At 41.0% G+C, this 23,698-nt stretch overlaps 1 protein-coding gene across 3 annotated transcripts in view; it reads left to right on the forward strand.

The window, feature by feature from the left end:
* Positions 1 to 23,698, forward strand: part of LOC129189262 (zinc finger protein GLIS1) — a 120,821-nt gene that overhangs the window by 34,032 nt on the left and 63,091 nt on the right. For all 3 annotated transcript variants that reach the window (XM_054790773.1, XM_054790774.1, XM_054790775.1), the window contains 2 exons: positions 11,765 to 11,960; positions 12,813 to 14,262. In XM_054790773.1, the coding sequence (XP_054646748.1) occupies positions 11,765 to 11,960; positions 12,813 to 14,262 (1,646 nt within the window). The remainder of the gene's footprint in view (positions 1 to 11,764; positions 11,961 to 12,812; positions 14,263 to 23,698) is intronic.

Here is a 23,698-nt window from a genome sequence, read left to right on the forward strand (position 1 = left end):
CCCGTGGCGCGTACACACACGCAAAAGCAGTCACAGAAGCCATCAACAATTTTCAGTCATTTTGCTGTTGTGATAGGCTATAGCATCAATGATAGCCAATGTTAGTAGCTAAACTTGGCCAAATTGCTGACAACAAACATAACACATAAGTTTGCATGTGTGTATGTGTTACGTCGGCGTACTCAAATCAGGAAGAGGTGGGATTTAATGCTAGCAGCATGTTTGAATAATGGCGCCCTCTTGGCCGCTGGAGGCCACATACCGTTCCTTTAATTCCAGCAATGCCAAGAAGGCACCACTGGGTGTCGCTGTATCGCTGCAAACACCTTCCTGTTCCCTCGCTGTGTCTGTCAAAGTGTGAGCAGTTTTACTTAATTTTTGTTTTATTAAATTTTTTAAATCAGTGGTTGTGTCTTTATCTTTGTGAATATTAAAATGTTACTTAAAACATCACCCGTTGTGTATGATGGGGACACATTTTGCCAACCAGCGTCATAGAACAGCTTAAGTTTGACTTTGGAGGTTGCACTGTTATTATTATATATTATTAACCCTTTAAGTGCTGAGTGTTGTGATTTATGTAGCCAAAGTGGGAATGTTTGAGGTGTCATGCTGGATTTCCAGGAGCATTTGTCTTGTGGTTTTGGCAGCTTGTTGCACTTCAGGTACAGATGTTTGCGTCAAACTCGTGAGATTCCTTTCAAAAAAAGTGGCCTCCTCCTGCTTCTTTAAGTACAGCACACTTCTGATCGCTCCCCTTTCCACCCCGAAAACCACCTATCCATCAGCACATCTGCTTTTCATTTAGACAGTACCTCTCAAAGGTTCACTACTTTCAGCGCTCTCACTCCAGCACTTCACACAACGCTTATGTGACTTAAAAGGGACAGGCAGAAATTATAGAAAATGAAGTGTTACTGAAATGTAAAAAAAAAAAAGAATCGCCCCAGATTACCAGCAATTACACGCAATAAGTGTGTCCAGATTGTGTTGATCTGATGGAGGACTGCTGTTGCCTTTGCAGAAATAATGACACAGCAGAAAGTTGAGGGAGACAGCACCATCCATGGTCAACTGTGTGATGATGACGTTTGATCTTTGCAATACTGCAGCGGTCATGCTGTCATAATTGTGAATCTTTTTTTTTTCCCCCGAGGGCTTTCGGTTATATTGGAGACATGTGCACAGTATGCTCAGCTTTATTTGCCATTTATTTTTCGCCAAGGCACAACACTGCGGAACTTGAACATAAGGTGTACTATTAGTGCACATCGTCTTTGTGAAATTCAGCAAGAGTCAACTGACCACAACCTTCCACTTCAGTCTCAATCATTGCTCCTTTCCATTGTCTTAATTTTCAGTCTTTTTCTGCATTGATATGCCCAAAAAGCACTTTATCTCCACTTTTAAACCTCTGCCAAATATATAATCCTAATCATATCTCATAAGAGCTTCCTGGATAACCAAGTGTATTAGTTTATGATTACACACTTACTTCAGGCTTTAATTTATGGATTTAGATGCAATGGAGTATAGAAACTGACAGACATTAGGATGTTATGTAGTATGGCTCAACAATTTAAGCATGATTTGGCATTGATAACACTATTTTCACCCTAAATGCAGTGGAATCGGGGTTGAGCTACTTTCATTAAAAAAATTGAATATTGCTATTTTTATATTATGTTTAATGTACATTTTTTAAGTAATTAATTTAATAAATATTTAATTTTTTATATTTTTTCAAGTGCACATACAGTATTTTTACAGTAATGAAGTGAAGTATTTACTAAAAACTCAACACAAACTACTGTTTTAGCAGAACAAACGTACCATTAATGCTCAAATAAATCAGTGTTTGTTCATCTAAAGCAAAGAGGGCATGCCGTTAATTATATTAATGATGAGTTCATTGCAAACAACAGTACTTGATACTTCAAATGCAGGTACTGCCAACTGTGGAGTTCATAAAAGTACACAGCTGTTACTGCCACTGTTTTTGACCTAGCCCTAATTATAGTTATTTGCTGTTGTTTGACTACGCACCCGTACAATAGAAGACTGTGGTTACCATAATTGAATAGATGTATTAATCAGCCATAATGGTATGCTATACGTTTAATACTTTATAATGTTTACAGTGGTTAGCATGTTGGCCACATAGTCAGGAGATCGGGAAGACCTGGGTTCGAATCTCCGTTTGGGCATATCTGTGCGGCGTTTGCATGTTCTCCCTGTGCGTGGGATTTTTCTGGGTATTCCGGTTTCCTTCCACATTCCAAAAACATGCATGTTAGGTTAATTGGCGACTCTAAATTGTCCATAGGTATGAATGTGAGTGTGAATGGTTGTTTGTTTATATGTGCCCTGTGATTGGCTGGCAACCAGTCCAGGGTGTACCCCGCCTCTCGCCTGAAGTCAGCTGGGATAGGCTCCAGCATACCCCCGCGACCCTAATGAGAATAAGCGGCATAGAAGATAGATGGATGGATGTTTAAAGAACTTATCATGTGTGCAGGGTGAAACTTCCCCAAAGTCAATGACATTTAACATTGTAATTAGCATTATTTAATACGATTTTGACAGATTCAGCAGAAAACACACCTTTATTGTCATAAACCTGACTTCTGAGGTTGTCATAGACCAGCAATAGTGTTTACCAGTGACGTGCAGTTAGGGGAGGCAGGTGGGGCAGGGCCTCACCAGTCATTAGGGGTGTCGCGAGACTCACAGAACGAGATGATGCACAAGATTGGATTTTGAAATGTTTATTGACTCTGAATTGATGCTAAATGATATTATTCTCAACATTTTTGGCGACCAAATAAACCACTGTTATGTGTATACATGGGTGGGCAAACTTTTTGGCTTGCGGTTCCACACCGAGTTAACAAAATTGGCTTATAATTTTAACAGTCCACCTGGAATTAATTGTCTTATTTTTTTATCTGTAAAAGTGTCATACAATCTGCTATATGTATGTGCTTGTGTCCCTTTTTTCAGGAGCACTTTAAACATCAGACCACATCAAATAACAAAATTGAATTTTACTTCTTTTTTTTAACTGAATAAGACACCTGGAATGTAGCGTACATGAATAAAGGATGTGTGTTATACAATATGAACTATGAACAATAAAACATTGACTGTTAAAGAGTATGTGAATGTCCCTCCTTTTTTACTTCCCAGACAGTGCAGTGGGTAGGTTACGTTGTGTGTCACATATTTGTTGACTTGTGTTTGTTTGGCACCATGGGTGAGGTAGTTGTCTGGATCATTGCATGTGGAAAGCTACTTAAACCATTAAAAGGTTGTCTCAGATTGACTCTGACTTCTTGCAAGTCATGTTGCCAGCTTGTATGTAAAAATTTTAAATTAAATACTTTGGCAGCAACTAGCTGGCCGGATTCTAATGCTTGGCGGGCCGGATCTTTCACACTGTAAAGTTGCGGAATTGGTGTTTGTGACATGTATTTTCTCACGGGCAATCCATACTGTCTGTCAAATGCTGACTTTTCAATTGGGGTGTTCAATAGTTTCAGCTTGTAGTTGAACAATGCCAGCTCATTGTTTTTGTCTTATCTACTTGTCTTTGTCTATTTACGTCAGAGCTGTCCAGCTGTCTTTTGATATTTACAATGAAAAAAACATTTATAAAAAAAAGCAATGTTACGCATATACTGTATTTAAAGATAAATATTTGTGTTTTGTTAGTTATTAGTAGTAACATTTTAGCTTTTTATAGTTACATTATGCCTTTTTGCTCTATTTTTACACTTTTACAGGGCTTTTGTTTATTTTATTTCTGCAGTAAGCCACGCTCCACAGATGGCCCCTGCTCCACACTTTGGACACCCATGTATGTTTTGCCAGCAAGGTGAGATGTTGCCAGGTGATGGAGGCGTGTGTCCAAACTCTGCCTTTTTGATTGTCGCTGTTTAGGGTTTAATTGCATTGTGGAGGGATTTATGCAGCTTTCAGAGCCAAATTGCATGGCGGTACGAAGGTGGAGCTCCACTCCTGCTCGCTTGTGCAGCGGATACCTCACCTTTGTTGGCCGCTTTTATTTAATTACCAAATTAATGCATAACGCAAGAAACACTTCCTGTCTTTCACATTTAATGCGCACCCCTACTTACTAAATATAGCAACCATGTTACTACCACGGATCTCTTCTACATATGAGCCATGTTATGAAGTTGGCACTGAGCCAAAGCCGAGCGTAACTAGAACCACTCGGTAATTAAGAGTGCAGACAAGTCCGGACATCTGAGTGTTTTGATCTGACATATCTTAAGTAACTTGGATCAAACTTAGAATTACTACAGCTGCTGCTTGGACATTAACACGGAAGCAGCTGTTTAACTCCAATGGAAAAAAACAGCTACACGTCACTCGCTAACACTGACAACACCGAGGTAGGTTGGATTGCAAGGTGTGCATACGTAGTGTGCAGTTCCAATAATGCCTCGTGCACTGCCACTTCCACATTACTGTACTATCATTCATAGTAGCCATGCCATTCTCCACACGCATGATTGCCTTCCGGCTACCCTGTTCTCACTCAATGGGAAAAACCTCTGTTAAAGAATAATATTCCTCATATCATGATCATTTTGCTGAAGTCTAGCTTCGCAATCTTACTTACAGTAATTGTCATGAGAACAGTGAGGTGACATCCTCAGTCTATGGTTTCCTGTGTCTAATTATATGAGAGGAACATGTGATGACATTTACGAAAAGGAACATGCCACTTAAGCTGTAGCAGAGTATTATTAGACAGCTCCTTACCTCCATTCTTTGTGTGTCTCTGGGGATGGGAGAGAGTAAGCGATTGAAAACAATAGAGGACTTCTTTTTGGGTACTTGGGGGCTTAGTTGGTAATGCTGACATCAGTGGCTGCTGGGAAGATGAACCAGCACATCTGTACGTGTTCTGTGTGCTGAATTTGCACCAGGTGTCTCTTGACACGTCCTGCTGCGTCTTTCTCCAGCCTCTGTTTGCAATTTGCATCCTTGATCTCACACTTTAGTAGTGTTGTTGCTAATTTTCTAGGAGTGCGTAAGCGCGCCTTGCTTCTTCTGTGGTCCTCTCTCACATTTAAATGTACCTTCAACATTGCTACTTCTTGGAGTTTGACATTTTATGTTCCCTCGCAGCAAAATGCAGATCAGTATATAGACTGATTAACATGCCCAACCGTTTTCAGTGGGTCATGGGTCTATGTATAAAATTATATATATACAGGTATGTCCAGCTTGGACGAGAAGGAAATTGAGTAGGGATTTAACGTGCCATCTGTCAGACACACAGCTGCTGATATCTGCTGGAGAACAGAATGCCATAAAGACAGGACAGCTTCTGACCGCTGCAGGTCATGTTGCATTGCAAACAGTCGATTTAAATGTAAGATATTTGAGAAGTTTGAGTTGAAAAAAATTCCACAATTTGGGTCACCGCTTGTCATTGAGTGGTGATGGTGGGTCCCGCAGCCAAACCACTTGAGAATTTAGGGTACACCCCATTCCGTTTTTTCAAATCTGCTGTTTGTGACTAGGGTGTGTGCAGAGGTGACTCTGGGCCAGACGGGATTGCTCATATACGAGCACATGCATAAGCACCCAAGCTGGATGTGTTACATCATCAATGTGGCCAGTTGTCAATGACCACTTTGCATGATAGAAATAGCCTCAAAGACTCAAAATAATCCACCAAGTCAAAGTCTACGGTACAATTGCTCATGCATTAGCATGTGCATGCAACATTTTTGTTTCTCCCGCCCGTTATTATTTATAACTGCCACCTTGGACAATAGAAATAAACCGAATGACTCGAAATAAGACACAAAGGTCTGCGTCACTGTACCGTCATGTGTAAACGGTACAATAGAACTTTTTTTGGATGTGTATAATTTGAAAGTAGCTAAAAAACGCCAATAAAATCGCATATACTGTAGGCACTAACTCACCCTTGGATATTCAAACCTGCAGTGTAAATCCAGCATAAGCCTGCCTTTTAGCCATGAAAGATTCAGCCTTTTCTTCAACGCAAGCCCTTCAAGTATAGTGGGCGATGGAGGGAGGGAAATGAGGCCACACACCTTTCCTCACCAGTGCTACTTCACGCCACCGTCCCTCGATGCTTCATTTGGCTCCAGCCTCCCTGGACTTAATTGAGCGTACACCAACACTCATTGAAATATTGAACGCTCAGTTGCCACGGCTCATTCAGTCTAAACTGGATTTATTCCTGGGTCCCATCCAAGCCAGCAAATGTTTGAGGAGCACCCCCTCCGAGCGGAGCAGAACCCATTGTTTTAGTGTTAAAAGGCTCTAAATCACAGAAGCTCTTACTCTGCGCTGCAAGGGTATCAGAAGCTTCATCATGAGCTTTTACAACATGATGCATCGTAAATGCGGGAGTGTTACTACTTGTCAAAGGAATACATCAAAATTATATAAGTGTTTTTTTTCTTGAAACTTTTCGCTTCGTCATACAATAGAAAGACCATTGTTTGTGTATGTGTTTATTTTTTTCATGAATGTGATGATGACAGACAGAACAAGTGCACTGTGAAGGTTTTGATCCCATTAATAAACAAACCGGTGCTGTAAGAACATCTTGCCCTCCTGTTAAGAGCTTTGAGTGAAACCAGGGTTGCTCCTACAAATCCCCTTGGTGATTTTTGGACTGTTTGTGTTTCTTGCTTTTTCCTTTTTCTCTACTTCTTTGACACTTTGACCTGCGTCACCAGTAAAGCACTGTTCATCCTCCGCCAGAGGCTTGTATTATATTGAGGCATGTTTCTGTTACCGGGCGTAATGTGTGCCTCTCACAAAGTTCAACTTGTTTTCTCTGCTCTTTTGTCAACGCTTGTAACAAAAAACAAAAACAAAAGAAGGTCAGATTTTCCAAACATTTCACCCTCGGTTTATTGGTTAGCTACCACCAGGAGGTTATATTTTCATCACCATATGTTTGTTAGTTTGTTAGTTAGCGTGATTACATGCACAAACTTGTGGAGAGATATTGCATAGACAGTGGTGTAAAGCACTGCAATGCACTGCAATGCACTGCATTGCAGTGCAATGCAGATTTTGTTCATTTTTACCCATACTCAAAGGAATTACTGCTTTTAGTTTTCGGTATTTTTTTTTTTCATTTTGGTACATATCCAGATAAAGGTGTAACTACGGGATTTTTTTTTTGGTTTGTTTTGTATTTTGTGATGGGCAATTGTGTGGAATTGATCATTTATTAATTGAGTCTTGAGGCAAAATGGAGTGCAGTACTTAGCTACAACCAGCAGAGATTCTGTTGATGTACAGTAGATCCACGCTTTTGGCGGGGGTTACTTGATACGTCCATACAAACTCTATTTTTGACTCATGGCTGGTGAATAAGACGTGTTTTCTGCAGAAAAAAACTGCCTGTTGTCGGGGCAAAATTTATTTAAAAAAATTTTCACCAAAAATACGAGAATTTGTGAGGCCGTAAATGCTGAATTGCGAATTTGCAGAATACAGTCGTCCTTAGTTTATCGCGGTTAGGGAATTTCTGCGAAGTAGGATTCAATATTAATGAACAGAATGTTTTTTTAGTTACAACATAGAAAGCCTGTTTCTGGCATTCTACATACAGGTTTTAACATTATTATAGCCCTGTAGACATTAGGTCACTTTAACAAGCCTATTATTTTTTGTTTACATCACATTGTGCAGGCTACACGGTCACTGCAGGGACGCAACAGATGGCCACCGCTAGCATAGCAACCTAGCGAGCTAACTAGTTATCCTCTCCAATTTACTTATTTTAAACTTAAGAAAGTGTTTGAAACGGTGTGGGGAAGAAGGACAAAGAAGCCGAAAACGTATCACTTTTTTTTCATTCGATCACAGGCGTGGCACGTTTGCTCTGCTCTGCCTGCTCAGTAGCCAGTCTCCATGCAGTGTGAAAGGTCATGTAATCTAACGTCATGTCTCATAACATTACTGATGCCTAGTGACCTGAATACTACATATAACTTGTCTTTCAATATTTTTTGACAATTAATAAGCCATAGTCAACCACAAAACAGCGATCATTTCTTAATGAATTATAAAAAAAAAAAACTTCAGAACATTCAGTGATAAGTTGTCCCATCCCACTGAAAATAATATAAATATATATATTAATAAATATTTACAATTAATTAATCACTAATTTTCACCATAATTGATGAATGATCTTTTGTCAAATACCTGTTTTTAGTTTATTATTTAGAAGTATTTTGTTATTATTATATTATTATTTAAAAAAAAATTTTTTATTTAAAAAAGTTTTTTCCTTTTTTTTTGTAATTACTGCATGAATCAAAATTAAGGCATGATGCAAGCGAAGTTAGAAATGGAGTGTGCAGGTACCAACTAGTTTGTATTGGAATATCTTTAATTTTAGAAAATGGTAACAATCAAACACAGGAAGTGAACGAAATATTGAGACATTGAGAAGCGGTGCAATTAAATAAGCTCTTCTTTTCAGATTTGTTGAATTTTATCAGTGTGATGCTCATTAATGTAACTTGTTAAGTATGTCCAAAACAAAACTGTTACCATGACTGTGACTAATTATTATTCTTTTATTGTTTTAGATTTTTGTCATCTGTGCCATACCCACACACACACACACACACACACACCACCCTTTTCACCCATTCTTGTTTTTAAGCATTTTTGAGTGACTTATTACAACTTAGCTCTTTGTGTGTGGCGACATTGACAATGACATCTTGAGAAGAAAATGTAGTTGCGAAATTGAGTTAGGAAAGCTGCAACAGGGGACACGTGGCGGCCGTCGTTCCAAGTGGTAGCATGGGGATATTGGCTTACCTTCTGTAAATATTTCCTCATATGCTCTGTTGATCCATCCCTGCGTGTTCACTCCTCTAGTGTTCTCTGTACTAATGTTATGGCGTTTTGCATTTATCCCTTAGTATGGTATTCCTGCTCAAATCCTCAGGCTTGATATAACGATAAATCTAAAATCTAAATGTGCTAGAGTGGGAAAAAAGTGGAGATTCATTCAGTAACAAACAATGTCCCATGTGTCTCCCACGCCAGCAGATGTGATTCAAATATAAACCTGTTATTAATGATTTGAGGTTTTTGGAAAATCCCTCCATCAGTCATTCAGTGCTCAAACATCCATTGAATTGGACACAACCTAATGATTTACCTTACAAGTACATACTATAGGGGATAAAGTAATAGTATTATTTATACAAAAAGAGTTATTATATTGTGCTTGACTGAGTTTCTGGATACATTAATGTGAGTTCCTATACCAAAATGGGCACAAGTCGTCTTCGGTTACACTCGACATTACTCTCCCTGTCACCAGTTGTATTTGGCCAATATTTATTCAGTTAATGCCTTTGTGGCAACCATCAATTTATATTCAAGACAAAATACATTTGGAAATACATAAATATCTGAGTGTGGTCCGAATAAAAGCTCTGCATGTATACCTTGAGAGAACTTATATGAAACTATATTAGAGTTTTAATAATGACCACACACAAGAAATGTACAATCATGTAAAAAAAAAAAAACCTTCTGCTCAATGGACGCCATGATTTTCAACCAACATGACTCAATTGCACAGACATGTGCTTGTCAGTCCCATCAAGATGTGCACCAAATTTTGTGGTGATTGGGCAGAACACTTTGAAGTTACAGTAGGTGTTTTGTAGAGCACCATGACCTGTGTGAGAAATTTCAAGTCCATCCGACTTAACAGTGCCACCATGTGGTGTATTTGTCAGGAAAATAATAGCACATGCAAGGCAGTAGGGGTGCATGTTCTGCCAAAAGTTTACCCTTTTATGGGCAGCGGTACAGGAGGAGAAGAGTTTCCAAACAAACACCTACCTTCTGTATGAGGAATAAAAGCTATATACACTGCTCAAAAAATTAAAGGAACACTTCAAAAACACATCAGATCTAAACTGGGGGAAAAATGATCTTGAATATCTTTCCTGATAATAAGTGGGTGATGTATTAGTAACAAAATTATGCCACATAATTTGATAGAAATGAAAATGATAGAAGGGGGAAATCAAAGACACCCCAAAAATGAAAGTGAAAAAATGATGCAGCACACTGGTCCATTTTGCCAAAATGTCATTGTAGCAACTCAAAATGATTCTCAGTAGTTTGTGTGGTCCCCACGTGCTTGTATGTAACGTCGGGGCATGCTCCTAATGAGACTACGGATGGTGTCCGTAATGTCCTGGGGGATCTCCTCCCTGATCTGGACCAGGGCATCACTGCAGTACCTGGGCGCATGGAGGAGATTCCAGGAGACAGGTAGTTACACCAGGAGAGCTGGACAGGGCCATAGAAGGTCCTTCAACCCTCAGCAGGATCGGTATCTGCTCCTTTGTGTAAGGAGGAACAGGATAAGCACTGCCAGAGCCCTACAAAATGACCTCCAGCAGGCCACTGGTGTGAATGTTTCTGACCAAACAATCAGAAACAGGCTCCATGAGGGTGGCCTGAGGGCCCGACGTCCTGTAGTGGGCCCTGTGCTCACTGCCCAGCACCGTAGAGCTCGATTGGCATTTGCCATAGACCACCAGAATTGGCAACTACAACACTGGTGCCCTGTGCTCTTCACTGATGAGAGCAAGTTCAACCTGAGCACATGCGACAGACGTGAAAGGGTCTGGAGATGCTGTGGAGAACGTTATGCTGCCTGCAACATCATTCAGCATGACCGGTTTGGTGGTGGGTCAGTGATGGTCTGGGGAGGCATATCCCTGGAAGGACGCACAGACCTCTACAGGTTAGATAATGGCACCCTGACTGCTATTAGGTATCGGGATAAAATCCTTTGACCCATTGTCAGAACCTACGCTGGTGCAGTGGGACCTGGGTTCCTCCTGGTCCACGACAATGCCCGACCTCATGTGGCTAGTGTATGCAGGTAGTTCCTGGAGGATGAAGGAATTGATACTATTGACTGGCCCCCACGTTCACCTGACCTAAACCCAATAGAACACCTCTGGGACATTATGTTTAGGTCCATCCGGCGCCGCCAGGTTGCTCCTCAGACTGTCCAGGAGCTCATTGATGTCCTGGTCCAGATCTGGGAGGAGATCCCCCAGGACACCATTCGTGGTCTCATTAGGAGCATGCCCCGACGTTGTCAGGCATGTGTACAAGCACATGGGGGCCACACAAACTACTGAGAATCATTTTGAGTTGCTACAATGACATTTTGGCAAAATGGACCAGTGTGCTGCATCATTTTTTCACTTTCATTTTTGGGGTGTCTTTGATTTCCCCCCTCTATAGGGTGATCATTTTCATTTCTATCAAATTATGTGGCATCATTTTGTTACTAATACATCACCCACTTATTATCAGGAAAGATATTCAAGATCATTTTTCCCCCAGTTTAGATCTGATGTGTTTTCCAAGTGTTTCTTTTAATTTTTTTGAGCAGTATATATTATATGGACAAAAGTATTGCACCATCGTGACCCTAGTGAGGATAAGTGGCATAGAAGATGGATGGATGGATGGTATTGCACCACTACAGGAAGAAAGTATGGAGCCTGTCCCCTTTTTTGTTACTATAACATCTTCCACTGTTCTGGGAAGAATCTGGGAAGAGACTTGATAGTATTTGTAAGATCTAAACACCATCTATAAACATGACATAACTCATGTAATTTCTATGTGCTGTGTAGTCATTGTGCTTCTGCTGCTCTGCTTTCAGGTAATGGTGCCTACTGCCTAGAAAAGAATGGAGACAGCACTGAGCTGGGGGACGCCCAGGGCACAATGATGCCATGTGGGCAGAGTTTGCCTCTGCCCTTGGGAGGTCACCCTGGGGGTCTTTACCCACAGAGCCTCCACTGTGACAGTCCAGCGCCTGATCTTCTTCTGCAGGACAGCCCGCACCAGGATGCCAGGTAAAGCGGCAATGTTTTCTCATTTTTCTACAGTAGATACATGCATTTGCAGTATTTTTTCATTTTTTGATTAAAGTTGGTGAAGTCTGAAATTATAGTTGTTCGAAGGAGTTACAAGGTTTGCTTGTCTTTATGTCTTCTTTGTAGACAGACTTTTCCCAAATTGCCACTCAATGTTTTGACTACAACCAGCCTCTAAACAGAAAGGATAGCCTTCTAGAGCAGTCTCTTGCTGTTTTCCATGCTTGGGTTGGGGGAGGAAGGGACAAAGGCAATTCCTTCATCATCAGACAGGCTGGAAAAAAAGAAAAATCTTCTCACATCACTCAGGGCCTCTGCACAAAATCCATAATGAGCCAACTGACAGGAATTATTATGTAGGGGATCACAGCCATGCACGGAGAAATCTGACCGGGGTCCCCCATTCAGCAAGGCAAAGATTCCCACCATAATACACAGCATTGTAAATGCCGACCCTTCTGAGGCTGCAATTACACCACCAAAAACAGGTGACTCCCTATTTATCCCCGATGTTGGGTTGAGCTCATTGTGCCATCAAAGCATGTCAGAAGGACACGCTAGTCAGTGGCCTCTCGGACTCAGTTGCAACCCCCAGCTTTCTATTCTTAGTTAAAAAATGCCCATTCATGTCCTCTCATTACTGCAAGAATGGGTTTCATTTATCCATAAAAATATTTGGATTCTACCATCATCTTGTCACTAAATGTTGGCCATGATCTCAGTGCATGATAGCAGATTGGGAGGATGAACCAGACTGTGTCTGTCAACAGTCGCTAAGCTGATGGTGCTCATGTTCCTCTCTTTGTCTTTTTTTTTTTTTTTAACCCGCAGATCATCCACTTTTCAGAGGACCCTACCCGGGACCTCGCCTGGCCTGGGCTGTGGTGGTGCCAACAGGGCTCCGAGTGCTCTACCATATGCCATCAAAGAAGAGAACACCATGGGTTACACCATTTCCAGCATGGTGCCCGGGGTCCACAGTGCTTCCCAGGCTGGGTTTCAGAACTCTAGGCCTGGCCTACTTTTGGGAGCGTCGAGGGACGAGATGGTCACACATGTTAGCAACAGCAGCGACAACATGAGTGTGGAGGGGTCGCAACCGTTTAATAATGAAGATGGCTCCTCCCCGTTGGCTTTGTCCCCAGCCAGCTCCCGTCACTCAGCGCGACTGCTGAGCACAAGCAGTCTGAAAAGACGTCGCCTTTCGCTCGTCTCGCAGTCTACTGCTGAAACCGGTGGCGTTGCGCTCGCAGATTCTCCGTCAGCTACCAGAACTGCCTCTGAGGAGATAAACGTCACCGCCATCATCTGCTCGTCCTCGCAGATGTCCATGGTTGCTTGTGTCAACGGGTTCCGCGCCAACCTCTCACCCAGCCACACTAGCAGCGCCGGCGGCTTCACCTCCTCTTCCTCCTCCTCCTCGTCTACATCCCCATCGTCTATACCCTGCTCTCGAGAAGTCCCCCACAAGCCCCACCCGCACGACAGCCCCCAGCCGGCCTCGCTGCAGGAGAGCTGTCAGCTATCTTCACCTGCCGCTTGCCTGCTGTCCCTTTCCTCATCTTCCTCGTCATCTTCCTCATCGGTTTCGTCAGTGGAGCAAGGCCGGGGGCCGTGTGAGGAGCAGGGCTCCATGCAGCAGGGCCCTGGGGCTGGAGGTCCCTCCCTGGGGAATGCAGGAGGCTCGGATGGGTTGGGGTTATTTATGAGTGGGGTGCTAATGTCAGGGACATTACAGACGGGGGCAGAAAATGGCCCTCTGTTGGACAGGAGCCAAAGATCGGGGACGGCCCTCAAACAAGAGCCCTTAGATGACTTCTCTCCAAGTGAAGACGAACTCTTGCAGCACCGCTATCACCATCATCACTTAAGCGGGCGCAATGGGCATCTCCGCCACCTCCATCAGCATCTCCGTGCTGCCATGCCCCCGCCTTATCACGTGCACCAATACGTGGGGGCCGGTTCTGGCCATAACCATCAGTCAGCGACTGGCTCCTCCATGGGACTCAAGCCTTCGACGGCAGGCCCTCCTGAGAGCGAGGAAGTTGGGCGAACACAGGCCGATAAGCAGTCTTGTCGCTGGATTGACTGCAGTGCTGCCTACGAACAGCAGGAGGAGCTTGTGAGGCACATTGAAAAGGTCCACATTGACCAGCGCAAAGGTGAGGACTTCACCTGTTTTTGGGCCGGCTGCATTCGGCGCTACAAGCCCTTCAACGCCCGCTACAAGCTGCTGATCCACATGAGAGTTCACTCTGGAGAGAAACCTAACAAGTGTATGGTGAGTCTTCATAATAACCACAAACCAATGAAATTAAACCTGGAAACACTGACCAAAAAACAAACACTCGTACAGCATATGCAACATTGGTTACTCTGTTAATTTTGTTTGGAAACATATGTAATTGCAATACCTACAAGTGGAACTAAGGGTCTAACAATACATGTATTCCCAGTCTGATTTTTCGGTTCAGTAGAGAGGCGAGGTAGAGAGGTTTTGAGTTCCAGCACTGACTGAGGGACAGGAAGTATAACTGCCGTGTAATATTGTCACTGTGCAGCCCAGCCTTTAGCTAGCTGGAGTCATGGGCTAGCGATAGTGCCAAGGAGAAGCCAGAGCTTGAAAAACCTCTTCCACCATCAAAGTCTCCTGTTTGGGAACGCTTGGTCTTCCCGGTGAAATACCTGAATGGACAAAGACAAGTGGATAAGATTAAACAGTGTGCTGCAATTTACAGAAAATCATTTTATTTCCAAACTGTTTTGAAAATGGACTGAGCCGTAACGTAAAAAATTCTGTATGTACCAAACCGTGGCTATGGCGTACTGTCACACTGTCACAAGTGGAACATGTAAAAAGGCCTGTTTTTTCCACTGAAGGTGTGTGCTCGAGTGGCACTACTTGGTGGTTCTATGCTTTACAGGTAAAGCTCCAGTTGCACAAGTCAACACACTAATCAATGTCAAGCTGTCACTCCCCTACATCCCTTCACAAATGGAAAAAGCCCTCCAACCCTAAGAATGATTTAGTCCAAATACACAATTAGTCCACAATTTGTGTAGGGCGAAGCCGTGTTTATTTTCACAAGAACTCTGTTTTGGGAGAAGGGATTCGGATCCTGAAAAGCCAACACATATGGTGAACATAACCAAACAATGCCTGCACTTGATCCTTTTAAATGGGGGCTTTACATGTTTAGCTGTCCCAAAAGTATTATGCGAATTGGCCTCATATCCAAGGCAAACACGAGGAGAAATGTAGTAGTCTGGAGTAGCGGGCCACAGAGGGATAGCTGGTAGCGTTTGATAGCCTAGTTCGATTCATAGCCTCACCCTGTTAGAAGCGATCCTCTTCAGGAATTCGGGAAGTCATCCAGATCTAAATTATTGAAGAGTCTGCAATATTGCTACAGCACCTGTTTCCTCTTTAAGACGCAAATACAGATTTATTTTGTAAATGCTTTGCTTAATAGCAACAATTTTGTACAAAAAAGCTGAATCTTGTACTTTCTTGCAGATTTTTGTACAACACAGATTAGGAAAAAAAAACACAAACTCCTCGGTCGCAGTTCTTCTTCCTGATTTGTATCCTATCAGCGTTCCTTTGTAGGTCAACTCTTTATTCAAAAAAGCCCCTTTCACACTGCCCTTAACTCTAACTCAAACCCTATTGCCCTTAATGTTCTGGCGGGGCAAAGTTGACCCAGGAATTTTTCGCCTTCAGAGATTCCTGTGTGAAAGCGTATTGGCAGCTAGTCTTGAAGTTTAACACCCAAGACTGACAATTTTATACAATTACGGCAATACTCTGCTCTACGCCAATTTTGCTGGATATCTGTGCGGTATAAGATAGTGGTACAAGTGGTATAGATGTGTCTTCGCCACACTCTGACTGTTGGTAACATATGTGCGGAAGTGCATAACAAAGTTTGTAGGAATGTCTCACTACGAAAGTTTGTGTGTGTGTGTGTGTGTGTGTGTGTGTGTGTGTGTGTGTTTTGTCGATATTTACCATATGGTCGCACTAGAACAATTGGTCTCAGTGTGTACGAGGCACTGGATTTTGTCGGCGGACGTGGGACCTCCTGATCCGCCTTATGTCAAACACATATTGGAACGCACACGTGCACACACACACAAGCACACACACACACACACACACACACACACACACACACACACACCTTCGCAGCCGTATAAAAAGAAAATATTGTTTCAATGGAGTTTCCCAATAGGAAGTATTGATTCCTTCTACTAGAAAGTACAGTACCTTTTTTTTTGGCCTAACAAAACAAATGGGAAATATATTTTAAATCACTGATCATAAGGGATTGCTCATATAAAATTAGAAGCTTAGAAGCTCTTTGTACTTATTACTGCTGCTATGGAGGTGCTCCACCACATTTTCTATGCTATTTTTTCTTTGTTTGTTATCAGGATTGTAAACTAATCCCTACAACATTTGTGAAGGTGTTGGACATTGGCCAAAGACCAATACATTACATTTTTTTTTACTGTTGACCGGAAAGGATGTTCATGGCAAGAGCTCTGCTTTTGCTACCGGAGTTTTGAGCCATTTTGGCGTCTTCCTGACCCCACTTGTGATCACAAAACTAGAATAGTGTGCTGACATCTCCGACTTCAACTCGGACTGGTGAGAGGTACGGACTCGTCGAAATAAATGAATTATAAGCGCCAACAGACGTTAGCAAGGCAAGATAACTGGTTAACCGCCGAAGCTCAAGGTGGTTGATTAGCAACAGTGCAGCGAAAAAAGCTATTTAATTCGGGCACAAAGACCTTGGGTCCAGATATCCCAGAAAGGCCACCCCTGGAAAGAATGATACCACCAACAGAGCCGCTAATAAATAGTCTTGGAGCCACCCAAGATGCAGGAAGATGGGGCGCCATTTATGTTGTCTTAGCCGTTGACCTAAGTGGAGGTCTCGATTGATTGTGCAAATGAAAGAGCTACAGCAGGAAATCGCGGCACATACTGCAAATACTGCGGCACAAGTACGACATGATCTAAAAAGCCTAAAAAAAAAACGTATTCCAACTCTACAAGCGACAGCCTCAAGAAGAGTTTATCTGAGTTCCAAGAGGAGGTTAAACACTTGAGGGAGGTGGTTAAATACCTGAGGGTGGAAAATAGAGAACAGCACAATGAAATCAAAGTATTACCAGATAATAATGCTGCCTTGAGCTCCGCTCTTAAAGAAGAGAAAGAAGCAAAAGAAAAAATAGCTGAGCAAATGGAGAACACAATTTATGAAATGGATCAGAATGCACAAACGAGCGATGTGATCTTTACGGGGCTCCGAATTAAACCCAGGTCATATGCCAGGGCGGTCGGGAACAAAGAACAACCAGATGAAGTGGATGTCGCTTCAATGGAGCAACAAATTACCAAACATCTGAGGTGCAAAGTGGTAAAGAACATGTCATTTGCAATTGATAACATTTTAGAATGCATAACGATTAAAATCTGGAAAGAAAAAAGCAATAATGTATTATTAAGTTGTTTATATAGAACGCCTAAGACAAGCATTGAAATGTTTGAGGACTGGATCAAAACAACCTTCACAGACATCAGCCAAAAAATAATCTTTGCATATGGATGTCGTCTGCATGACTTCATAGATAAAATGTAAGTCTGAGTCTATATCCTAAAATCACCAGACCAAGCAGAATAACAGACCACTGTGCCACCCTAATTCATAATATATTCACCAATGACTTTGATAACAACACAAGTACTAGTCTCCCAATTAATGCTATCAGTGAGCATCTGCCAGTGTTTACAATTTACAATGAACACTATAAAAAGAGAAAGATCGAAGACAAAAAGACATCCAAAGACTACGCACAGAGAAAAAGTATTAATGCGTTTAAGAAAGATCTGGCAGAACAAAGATGGGAGTGTGTGTACTGTACAGTGAAAATGATGTGGATGGATGAAGCATATGAAAACTTTTGAAATATTTATGAAGTTCTATGATAAGTTCTACAATAAGCACTGTCCATTGAAAGAATTATCTAATCAGCAAAAGAAGAGAAATCAGTCATGGATGATAAAGGGACTGCAAAATGCCTCTAAGAGGAAAAACATATTATGTAGGTGATTTATGACAAAAAAACGAATGAAACAGAAATAACGTATATCGATGTATAAAAACAAATATTTTAAGAGTGTGTATCACTAGACATGATTAAAAACAACATTAGAGGAACAGAGGGCATCCTAAATAGTACTATCAGGAACAGTTTTAATACAGCATATTACTCTCATTATTTCACAGATGGAAATGCCAAAAATGATAATACGAACAAGGTAGTAAATATTTTTGTAAATATTGGCCCAAACTTGGAAGAAAGGATCTCAAATTTCTTGTCAGTGGAGGAAGGGAATGAAATTACAGACAGGAATCTCAACTCCATGTTCCTCACTGATGTCTCAAAAAAAGAAATCGTTGATATTGTCTGTAAATGTAAAGCAAAGACATCATCTGATTGTAATGGAATTGAAACGATAAAAAGGGCCATTAATGAGATCGGAGAACCGCTAATTTGTCATTTCAGACAAAATGAAAATAGCTAAAGTAGTACCAATTTTCAAACATTCACAAACTACCGACCAGTTTCCTTATTGCCACAGTTTTCTAAAATCATTGAAAAGCTATTCAACAACAGGTCGGACACATTATAAATAAGAATGAATTGCTCGAGGACGGCCAATCCAGATACAGAGCTAACGTTTTAACATCCATGGCTCTAATCGAAATAACTGAGGAAATTACCAACGCTATAGGCCGCAGAAAATGCGCAACTGCAGTATTTATGGATTTGTCAAAAGCTTTCGATTCATCCATCCATTCATTTTCTATGCCCCTTATCCTCATTAGGGTCACGGGGGTATGCTGGAGCTTATCCCAGCTGATTTTGGGCGAGAGGCGTGGTACACCCTGGACAGGTCGCTAGCCAATCACAGCAGATTGGTACATACATGTTGGTAGGTCTGCACTAATATTGAAAGTCCTCCCTGCCCCACTATTTGAGAAGTGCTGCTTTATTCCTTTATTTATTATGACTGATATATAATTTATTTACAGTGATTATAAACTCCTTGACTCCTATTGCACCACATCGTTATACTTCCTTATCATTTTCCTATGTCTGGCATGTTGGCATTTTATTGGCATTTTTTTAAAGATGTGTAGTGAAGCCTGACTTTTTTTGGGTCTTTTTTTCCACAAAGCTGGAATAAATGGTGTGTGTGTGTATATATATATATATATATATATATATATATATATATATATTGCTTTTGTTTCTTTTTTGTATCATATTACTGTATAAGAGAGGACCTTGTCACACAGTTGTAACAAAACGCCAAAACATTGAAACAATTCAAAAGTAGTACTTGTCCAAAGACATTCAAGAAATTGAGCAAATCTTTTAGAGGAAATAAACGAGACATTCTCTTTAAGGAAGGACCAAAAGCTTGAGTAAAAAGAAACAAGACTAATCTCTTTTATTATCTTTCCAGCAGCAGATTCCATCAGACCCTTGTGTAGCAAAAGTCTCCACATGTCCAAACATAACACCACTTTTTTCTTCCTCTGTGTCCCTTTAAACATATATAAACTCTATTGCTCTCTTTGTCTCCGTCCTCTGGTAGTTATAAATTGTAAGCCTGTGGCATGCTGGGTCTTGGCAGGAAGAACTCATTATCGCAAGGGCACAATTCATGTCCAACCCCTGCTTGAGCCTGTCAGCGTCGCTAAATGGTTAATATTTTAAGAGATGCCTTTTAAGAAAAACTTACATCCATATGTTAAAGCTTGTGGCTTTTTCAAATGCAATATATTTTTTGACATGAGAAATTATAATTTATAATAATAATTATAAATACCTAATGATGTTTCAGTCCTACAACAATAAAAACTCACAAAAGTGCTTTGGGATTTGCGATCATTTGTAACATTTATTAGCAAAGTCACAAGAATTATTAAATTAATAAAAATTATTTTCCTATTAATGTTATTTTTAATATGCTATCTCTCAAAAGTGAATACCCCCTCACGCTTCAGAGACCATTTCAATATTATAGACAGTATTATACAAGTAGAAAGTAAACTTTGATAGAATTTAGAGTAGTCAGTGTACAGCATACTATCTAGTGAAATGGTCAACACACAGCCATTATTTTCTAAATCAATTGTCAGTTGTAAATCAAATGTCTCAATCAAACCAACCTTTATTTAGCCAAGGCTCATATTTGACATTAGAAAAATGTCATGGTACACCATCCAACTATCCATCCATCCATCCATCCATCCATCCTCTCTAGGGCCGTGGGTATGCTGGAGCCTATCCCAGCTCACTTCGGGCGAGAGGCGGGGTACACCCTGGACTGGTCGCCAGACAATCGCAGGGCACATATAATACAAATAGCATCCAACTAAAATTGTGTAATTATGTACCTCCTGCCATCTAGTGGAAGAGCATAAAATGTTCTGCCTGTCACGATACATCACTGACATACTGACATGATAGATGAACAAATAACATTTTTAGTACATATGTTTGTATTTCATAAGTATAATTTTCTGACAAATTAAGTGAAATTGGATCATTTCCCTCAGAACTAAAGGTTGGTAATCACTGGTCTATATAGCTGACAACTACGGATGCTTCGGTCAATTGGACACACATCAGTATCAGCCAATTTCCATGGAAAAGTACGTGACTGGCATATGCTGATCAATGCCTTTCAATGGTGATCACATTAACCGATCACCTGTGGCTCGTACTATGGCAGCCTGTAGAGATCCTTGTGTGCAGTGTAGTGTCCTGCTTTAATGTCTTGGGTCGTGTCCCCCTCCGCCTTCCTTTCACACTGTGCAAACATGTCTGCAGTGCGGAACTTATATGCCATTTGCTAGAGTGATGTAAAGTGTGCATCCTGCAACACAAAAAATAGTTTGTGGGGGTAGTACGTTGAGCTTTAATATGGCATTTGAAGAACAAACACTTGATGCAGGATGGTGAGTTTTCGAGGCTCATAATGTATCGCAGTCAGTGCAGGGCAACAATCTCCCGTATGTGCGTGACTGTCAGAAGTCTAAGCAAATATAGTCGTCCCTCGCAACATTGAGGTTCGCATAACGCTCCCTCGCTACATTGCAGTTTCCCAGAAATTAATTAATTAATAAATGATAGCTGTTTTGTGGCAGATTATGGTCCAATACACTGGTCTACACGCAAAATCCTACTGAAATGAAAGTAGTCATTCTTGGCAAATTTTGGGTGACTGAGTACGAAAATGATGTGTAAAAATACTCATTCGCTCTTGTTTTAAAGATCCACCACCCCAGTGGTATACCATATGCCCACAATTGGCAATGAAGGTCGGCCACATAATGCTGAATACAGAACCTACAGTATAATCACTTCACAAGAAGTGCCTCGTTGAATCTTCATAATCTTGTGACTGTGTGCACACAAAGTGTATGTATGGAGACATATCAAGTTGTATATTACTCCCTATATGTTACTATGTAATAAACAACCTCGGATATCTTTAAAATTTTAGTTAATAAGATTTTTTGATGGTCAAATTTGAGATCAGCCCAAAATTGACCAAGGATGATATGTTTTATCTCAGAAGCAGACATTTTTTGAAAATTTGTAGACCAGTCAAAATACATGTATATTGAGTTTCAAGAGTGAGATACTGTATGTTCTCTTGAAAAAGTAAGTCAAATATGTTTTCGTCTGAATTGAGGTGATTTAACGATTCGGGTATGGGTGTCACAAGATCTTGTGTCACGAGACCTCGCAAGAGTAAAACGTGACAAGGTTTCTTGTTCAGAAAAAAAATGTCTCGTGGGCACTAGGCCTGGGACGATAATGAATGAATGAAATAATCACCCAATAAATGAAAATGAACTCGATAATTTTGCCGGCCTCAATACATTGCCATGTGCATGCATGTCTGTTTCTTTGTCTCCAGCCTCCAAACAGGCAAGAAGAGTTTTCACTCTGTGTGTTGGTTTCAGCACCTTGGCGCGTCATAAAGTCTCTTTTGTCAGTCATAAAGTCTCTTTGTCTCGGTAGGTGAAAGCGGAGCCGGTAGCATACACACAGAGTGCAGAAGAGTGTAACGTAGTAGAAATTCAATTAGTAGGTTGCAATATACTGTCATACTGTATATTTGTAAATATTTTTTCATTGTACTTTTCTTGAAAGTAATGTTAAAATCTCATCTTGTCTTGTTCTCGTAGACCCAATCTTGTGTATTGTCTTGTCTTGTGACGTCCCTAGTGTTGACACATTTTCAGTGGATAGTAAATCCATACTGCTATACAAGCAATACACTGACTGCTCTAAAGTATATCCAAGTTTACTTTATATAGTGTTGTCACTTTAGAAGAGATCATTGAAATGTGTAGTCACCTTTATTAGTAAACTCACATATAAACATATGTAATATTTTTTGTTTTATATTCTACCAAAAGCTCATGAGAACAACTTATAAGCTGGTCAAGAAAACTTTTAGATATAATTTTATCCTCCAATTATAAAGGGGGCCCTGGGCTGTTGTGCAGTGCAATCAGACGCTCAGGGACACGCTGGCAAGAAGGAAACAACTTAATCTCTCTGCAATATCCTGTTGTGTTTCATACCTAATTCACTTGTTTTTTCTAGTTTATTGCATTTTTTCCCCCTCCCAGCTCATGTCTGCATAAATATTAAAAAGATATCCTGCATGAGTAGCCCTGATGTTGTCCCAGACATTGATATTGTCCGTCTCTCAATAAAGCCCACCCTTAGAGCTTGCAAGGTCAGAAAATATCCTTTTAAATCACATAGTGAACTGAACAGAATTTTCACATGCATTTTTTTTTTACTTCATCTTCTTTTGTAATTTGTTAGCAGTGTACCTAAACAATACGCTGTGGATGATATACGTTGTGGTATGTGATTGATTCATTCAGTGGTTAAAGGCATGGAAAACAGCTTTGTTAAACAGCTGTTTTTGCAATTACTAAAACGTTCCTGTTTTATAAAACTAACGTACAGGATGACAGATGATGGGATGTAATGATCATATTTTACACTTGACAGTTTTGGGCTTCATTCGAATTACTTTATGTTGGCATATGTGACAGAAAATGCACATTTTTCATGTATTTACTTTTTTTCTGCAAACGTAATCCACTAAGTTCTTGTAAAATCACTATGTTTCGAAGTTTAGGCTCCGGCTCTGCTGTCTCGAATGGCATATTGTCACGTGCCACCAACTGTCACGCTGTCACTGTCACGCAAGTCCACAAAGCACATGTAGACCGGTTGAGCAAAATCCTATGCACCCTCTAGTACACTTGCAAGTGTGTAGAGCTGGTCCAGTTTTCAGCAACCAGGACGAAAACCAGGTTTGACTAACGGTTGGACCGTTCTCTCCAGCACTCTGGAATAGACTTTTCCAGGGAGGCTGAGGAGTTGGAACACAACCTCCGTTTACCTTCTTGAAAAGGGGACCACCACCCCGGTCTGCCAATCTAGAGGTACTGTTCCCGACTTCCACGCAATGTTGAAGAGAAGTGTCATTATGTTCTCTCCATGTGTGCATGGTTTCCCTCCGGGCCCTCCTGCTTCCTCCCACATTCCAAAAATGTACATGTTAGGTTAATTGGAGACTCAAAATTGTC

This window comes from Dunckerocampus dactyliophorus, chromosome 10, assembly GCF_027744805.1.
Source record: "Dunckerocampus dactyliophorus isolate RoL2022-P2 chromosome 10, RoL_Ddac_1.1, whole genome shotgun sequence".
Lineage (NCBI taxonomy): Eukaryota > Metazoa > Chordata > Actinopteri > Syngnathiformes > Syngnathidae > Dunckerocampus > Dunckerocampus dactyliophorus.